General features: G+C 49.2%; 1 protein-coding gene across 2 annotated transcripts; it reads right to left on the reverse strand.

Annotated features, from left to right (window-relative positions):
- Positions 1-227: 227 nt before the first annotated feature.
- ING1 (inhibitor of growth family member 1) lies at positions 228-7,204 on the reverse strand. Of its 2 annotated transcripts, XM_069878163.1 has the most exons (3): positions 7,131-7,204; positions 6,370-7,087; positions 228-1,865 (listed from the first exon to the last, which is right to left on the reverse strand). In XM_069878163.1, the coding sequence occupies exons 2-3, from the start codon at positions 6,509-6,511 to the stop codon at positions 1,162-1,164; spliced, it is 846 nt and encodes a 281-aa protein (XP_069734264.1). In that variant the 5' UTR covers positions 6,512-7,087; positions 7,131-7,204; the 3' UTR covers positions 228-1,161. The 2 variants fall into 2 exon arrangements, with proteins under 2 accessions (XP_069734264.1, XP_069734273.1); XM_069878172.1 differs by lacking the exons at positions 6,370-7,087; positions 7,131-7,204 and adding an exon at positions 4,205-4,553.

Genomic DNA, 7,204 nt, shown 5'->3' on the forward strand with positions numbered 1-7,204 from the left:
GCACGTACAGAAAGAGTAGATTCGGATGAAAAACTAAATGCTGTTTTGGCTCTCCTTGTGATCTTGCTGGTTGCAAGTTCTCTGAAGATTCAGTCTCAGAACTGTAACTGGGTTACAATTACAACAGTTTCAGGTTTCCTAGCAGCAGTTTGCTGGAGCTACCGCGGTTAAAGACAATTGTTTTAAAACTATACGAACGATCACTAAACATGATTGCTAAAGCAGCAAACTGTCAAAGTTTTCATTTATTTCTCAATATCGCAGCTGTACAGTTTTCATACATAGAGCAGGAAATGCACATTGGTTACACAATGGCATTTGGCTGCATTTCCAAGTATAATACAGTAAGTGCAACTCCACTTAAAAATGTACATTTATACAACTTAAACAAATTAAGGATTGCTACGCTACTATCTGTGACAGTATAAAGCTTCATTTATGTTAAGTCTCATTACTAAACCACTTCCTGGTTAAATATAAAACATATTCAATCATTTTAAAATGGCCCTTGCGGTACTCGGCCAGCATATAAAATATTTGTTGTGTAAAATTTAACCATTAACTTTTTTTGTTTAAAAAATAATCCTCTAAACCTATTTAAACATCTGCTATTGAACTGTTATACTGACTTCTTGTAGCAGGAACGAAGTTTTATCCTCCTTGTTGTTGCTCTTGCACTGCTTATGACTGAAAGAAGTTACATTTGCGATGTACTGTAGCTTTATTCAGATACAACCCAATGGCGAAACTATTTAACAATTTTGCTCAAAAGGTAAATAACATTCTTCCATAAAGAAAATTAAATTACATTTCAGAGATATTTGTCATCAAAATTTTAATGGGTAGGGTGCTACCAGCACTGGGGAAAACAGAAAAGAAAAAAAGGTATTAATTTATCTTTTAAGACCCACCCAAATACTCAGTTTAAACTCTTATAACTTTACTTTTGGAATACATTGGTCCACAGACCATATTCTTGATACAGCTTACCAAATGAAAAACAAAACTGCTTATTGCCGTCCCTATAACAGGAATGGTTCAGTTTTAAACCTCCTTTAAAAATATACATTTTACAATCCTTTCACCTCAACAAAGGTGATGCTGACAATAAATACACTGGTTTGGTGGTTTTATTTTTCTTCATGACGAAAAGTCTGCAAACTACCTGTTGTAAGCCCTTTCTTTTTTGGACTTCTCCAATGCCTTGTCCATAGTTTTCTCATTTTCTCCTCTACATTTGGGGCAGTACCATTTACCCTTTGGTTTATGGTTGAGTCCCACGCAGGAAAAGTGAAACCATTCAATGGGGCACTCATCGTTATCGCATCCTATCATTTCTCCATAGGAGACCTGGTTGCACAAGCAGTATGTTGGCTCGTTAGGGTCAATAGGAAGGTCTGGGGGAGAAGCTTCCCTCTCTGCTTTAGCCTTGGATCGTTTCTTCTTCTTGGACGTTTTTGCTTTCTTCTCCTTTGGAGTTCCTGAGGTGATGTCATCATGGTCATGGTTATTTGAAGCATTTTCTCGATTCTCATTATTCCTTTGCCGCCTCGATCGCTTATTGTTGGGCTTTTCAGCCTGCGAGATTGTCTCATTCTTTGATTTATCTTGGCTGGCTTTCCCGCTGTTGCCAGTGATATCGTTAGTATCCTGACAAGTCTCAAACAGCTCCATGTGGCTGTCCACTTGCCTGGTTCTGTTCTCAACCAGCTCCACCATCTGACTGACGATTTGGATCTTCTCATCCCCTAGTTCCTGACTCCGAATCAAGGCTCTCTGTATGCAGTGCAACATTCTTCTCTTCTGCACCGCATCTGTCTCTCGTTTAAATTTTTCATAGTAATCATCCAGGTCCTTCAGAATCTCTGCAAGGAAGACATAAAAACTATAAATATTTTTTTTGAAAAGGAGAATGATGAAACAAAGCCTTCACATCATTCCTTCCACACGTCAACATCTTTTTGTAAAGCAGAAAAAGCTGATCAAAGACAGATTCCCCGAAGCTGGTATCTGACAAGGGGCTCCAGCGGATTACTTCTCCTCTAGTCAGTTCTGCAGGAATAGAATGCAAATGCCAATTTACAAAAACAAAGGGACTAAATATGGTTTTATACCTGTTGACAATTCTTCCCTGTAAACTTATCAGTAATTAAAAAGAAATATCTAACTAACTAAACAAATACACACATCATTAAAAGTTCCAGAATTAATTGTAAAATTAGAGGGGAAATTAACAGATTGTTTTCCTGTGCATTTGCAGTATAACAATGTTAGTATTTTTTGAGAGTGACTGAAAGCGGGAGAAAGAGAGGAGGACTGAAAGAACACATAGACCAGTGTAGAAATCAGATGCTGGGTTACTCAATAATCACTCTCACACTTGGCAGTCGATGCAGCTGTACTCCAGATACATAGGGCTGGACCCCAAGCGACGTATACTTGAGTATATTTTGCTGAAATACTGAGTATATTTTGCTGAAAACATGAGTCCATCCCTAGGACTACAGAATTAGGATTACAATATTCAAGATATCTATAGACGATTTCCACCCTATTTCTATTAAAAAAACCCTTGTTGCTTACATTTTAAAACAGAGCAATACAATCTTCATTAAAATACTTACTGCAAAGTAGGAGAGAAAAAAGTTGGAAGATAACATTAAGGACGATATGCAACAACTGGAGCACAGCTAAAGCTTCGGATTTAAAATGCTAGTGTTGAAAATACGCTAGATCTTGAATTGCACCTCAATGACCGTTCCAACAATAAGAATAAACACTTGTGCGGTATTTTAAGCTCCAAGAATAGCTCTAGAGACCTATTTTTAAGCAGATGTTTCCGAGTTTCACTATGATACTCAAATTGAATCAAACATACAGGACACTTGGCACTTCCATACAAAATCCTCAAAAACATGCACAAAATTTCCTCTGCATCTCCCTTCTTCTCTAATTTTTCCCTTTCTCACAGAACATTCTGCCTTACAGAAGCAAAATATGCCAAGGTGTAAAATATAACCTCAATTCACACCAACAGAAACCAAAATCACATGTACACACAAATGGCATTACAAAGGCTGTCTCTAAATTTCACAAGTATGAATTTATTTTTTTAAAACTTTTTTTTAAATAAAAGTATGTCATAAGAGAAATTTAAATATGCAACTAACAGTTTTCCTGTCATTTAGGCTTTGTCTTGCTTGGGTAGAAATTTCACACACACACACACACACACACTACAAATTCCTTGCAAAGACAGAGAAATATTATGCAAGTTTTACTTCAGTTTTTAGAGCTGCAGCCTACGCTTCTCACATTAGTTAAGTACAACCTGTCAGCAGGTATTGCAATATAAGCCATCTGACCAAAATTAGTATTTGAATGTGCTACTAATGGTCTTAAGCAAATGCCTTTTTTTCCTAACTAAAAAAAAAACCAACCCACAATAGCCACCCAAAATCCCCCACCTCTAACACCACAACCAAAAAAAACCAAACCCAAATGTAGAAAATATTAAGCATTCAGAAAGACTAAATATCCAGCATTAATAATTTTCAATAGCTGAAACGCCTAAGTTTTACGCTCTAAGTTTTGGCACTTGACTGATGTCACCAGTTTAACGCATCTTAATCTGTACGTAGGCATCCGTCATGAAGAACACGCTCTCTTTTGATACCACAAACCAATTAGTCACTCAATGACTCCAGCCAGGCGCTATGAAAACTCCAAGCCTAGCACTGCATATACACATTAACAGCACAGCAGAGAAACAGGCGGCTCCAACCACCCTGAATCCTGCCAAGCCCTGCAGAGCGTGTGAGAAACGCTTGTTCACTGGTAAAATATTGAAAAGCATGAAGCCTTTGAAGCAAAGGCAATGATATTTTTATTTTACGATTCAACGCTGAGTGGGATGCATCCCATCTTACAAAAGCAGTAGGTGCATATACTAGTTTTAGACAAAGGACCGTGCAAGTCCTCAAACAATTTTTATTTAGTTTATCCAACCACGTTTGGAGATGCCCTTCAGGTTATCTCTTGACCTAAGATGACTACATCTTACGAGACAAGCCTATCAATAAATTCTTGCAGCTCTAAGCGAATGTTGATCCTTCCAGGTTATCCACCCATGTCTGGAGATCGTCTGCATAATATTTCTTGATACAAGACAGATTCACACGACAAGATAATTAAACATACAAACCGGCTGCAGCAAAGCTTATCAATTAGGTCCCATCCCGGGGCTCCGACGGGTTCGGAGCGCAGGACGCGGCGGGAGCTGCTCCGGTTCTTCGCACCGGATTCGGCAAAGGCGTCCCCCGAGCAGCCCGCAGAGCCGGCCCGGCGGCGGCTGCTGCTGCCGCTTGGGGTGGGGGCTGCGGCGCCCCAAAGGAGGCTGGAATTCCGGAGAACGGCGTGCGGGAGCGGAAAACACCCGACAGCGGAGTTTTGGGGCGTGCCGCGGCTCCTCCCCGCCCCGCCGTTCAAGGGGGAGAAGAGAAGGCGGCGGCGCCGGGAAGGCCCCATTCCCACCGCGGCCCCGCCGGGCCCCAGCGCGTGGCACCGCCCCGGAAGTGACGCGGGCGCCATTGTTCTCCGGCAGGAAACCGGACTCGGACATATACACCCCCCCCCTTCCCTCCCCCCCAGTACCGGGGGCGGAAAAGGAGCGGCGAAGCGCTACCCCCGCACCTATCGGAGCCTCTGCTGGCCCGGCGTTCCCGACGGGAACCGGAAAGAACCAGAAGAGTAAGGGGAAAAAGCCGCTCCACACCCCCCCCACACACACCCCCCCACCTCGGGACGCCGATGGTCATTCACAAAGCAAGCGGCCAATGGACGCGCGCGGAGCCGCGTGGCGCCCGCCCGCCCCGGCGGCGCGGAGCCAATGGGAGCGCGAGGGGGCGCCCCCCTCCCCCGCCGCCGCCGCCGCCGCCAATCGGCGCCCGCGCGCCGGGGCCGGCCGAGATATTCAAATCAGCCCCACGGAAAAGTTGCTCCGCGCGACGTCACGAGGAGGGCGCGGCCAGAGGGGGGGGCGGGCCAGCGCGGCCCGAGGGCCAATCGGAGGGAGGGGGCGGGGCGAGGGCGGGCTCCCCGCCTATCAGCGCGGGCGGGGGGCGGCGCCACGCGCGATATGCTAATGGGGGGCGCTGATAAAAGCCGCGGCGACGCCGCGTCCCCGGCAAAGCGCGGAGGCGCCCGGTGTCCGCGTGGTGTGTGTTCACTCTGCCCTCTCCGCCTTCCCCGCCCCGCCGCCCCCTCCGCGGCCGCCCGGGGAAGTTTCCCCCGTGCCCAGGAGCCCCCGGGCTCCCCTGCCGGCGCTGCCGGAGGAGGGGCCGAGGATAGGCAGGGCTCGCTGCCCCCCGGCCCCCAAGGCCGCATGCACGCCGGGGGATTAGGGGGTCCTCCCCGGCTGTCACCCCTGCCGGCGGCACCGAATAAAGCCCTGTCCCCTCCACCTTCCCCCCGTTCTCGAGCGGACACCGGCACAAGCAAGTGACAAAGCTGCCCCGAGCTCCGCGCAAACCGGCCTCCTCTCTCCCGCTTCCCTCCGCCCGTGGGGCACGGGGACAGCGTGCCCCGAGTGCCAGCAGCGCGGGGAGAGGGAGGGAGGGAGGGGGGAGAGGGAGCGAGCACTTCAGCACATCCGTAAATCCGGCCGTGTCCGTCCCCCCCTCCTTACACCCCACACCGCACACGCCAGTCCCGTCCGTCCCCCCACCTCCCCGCCCCATGGAGCGAGGCTGTTTTACGGGGTGAAATGAAACCCACCGAGGAGGGAGGGAAGAAAGCACACCCTGCCCCCCACTCTCTGCCGCCTAACCCCCCTCTCCTCCCTCCTTGCTTCCCTCCCTCCTTTCCTCCCTCCCTCCCTCACTAGCTGCCTCTCTCCCCTACTACAGCCATAATGAATACTGTACATTCCTAAATGTTGTGCTGTAATCTCTCCCTCTCTGTCCACCCAGCACTTTCTTCGGTACCCCCGAACCCTTCCAGCTCAGCCCCACGGCCGGGGACGGCCCCCCTTTGTGCACCGCACACCCCACTTCCCTGCCCCCGCCTTCTTGGCCAGCAATTTACACAGAAAAGCAGAGTCCTTGCTTAATAAGAGAAGCTGGAGACCTTTTGTTCCGCCCCATGACAAGAGCTAACGCTGCGGATCAGCCCCTCTCTCTCCTCGGATCTCTCCTCCCGGCTTTCTCCCTCCTCTCGCCTCCCAAAAATAAAACTACCATCCCTGTGGGGCGCAGAGGGGCAAACGGAGCCGAGGCTCAGCTCTGAAGAAAAGAAAGACACCCTCCTCTTCCCCTCCACCCCCCGAGCCCCACACCACACACACACACAGAGAGAGAGAAAAGCACTTACCTTGATATTTGGCGTCGATTTCCCTCATCAAGGAGACATTTCTCTGCAGATCGAAGGGCATAGACTCGATGGAGTCCAGATAATCCTCCACATAGTTCACTAGGTGAAGCTGCTCTCCGTTTGCAGGACTCAACATTTTCATCCGGCAGAGGAGAAAAAAAAAAAAATATCCTTCTCCACGCCTCTCTCTCTCTCTCTCTCCTTGTGTCTCTGCGAGAGCAAGTGCTGCTCCCTCCAAAGACGGCAGCCCCGAAGAACGGCTCACTCCTGCCCACCCCTCTCTCTCTGTAGCTCCCCTAAAAAAACCGGGAGAAGCTACATCTGACTCCTCTTATGTGAAACGGGGAGAGAGAGATACACACACCCCCCTCCGCCAGTCCCTACAGCCGGCAGCAGCTGATTGAATGGCTGTCGTTGCGGGTAATTCACGAAGGAGGTGGTAGGAACAATCAGAGGGATTTGTGTGTGTGTGTGTGTGTGAGGGGAGGAGGGGGAGGAGGAGGAGGAGGAGGAGAAAGGAGGGGGGCTTAAAGCAGCTCCTCCGAAACAAGCCGCAAACAAAATGCGCTCTGCAAAGTGTCTGTCAGAGGCAGCGGCTCCGCAGGCGCCGCTCCGCTTCTCCTCCCTCCCCACCCCGCCGCCACCCCGGCTTCTTCCCCGCTTCTCCCCTCACCGCCGCTCCCCGGCGAGAGGAAGCGCAGCCTCCCTCCTCCTCCTCCTCCTCCTCCTCCTCCTCCTCCTTCTCCTTCTCGCTCCGATACGCCGCGCTCGGATCCAACGTGGAAAACCCAAATACCAGTTTCAAACACTTGGGAAACATTCAGCCCCGCCGCGC

This window comes from Phaenicophaeus curvirostris, chromosome 1 (assembly GCF_032191515.1).
Source record: "Phaenicophaeus curvirostris isolate KB17595 chromosome 1, BPBGC_Pcur_1.0, whole genome shotgun sequence".
Lineage (NCBI taxonomy): Eukaryota > Metazoa > Chordata > Aves > Cuculiformes > Cuculidae > Phaenicophaeus > Phaenicophaeus curvirostris.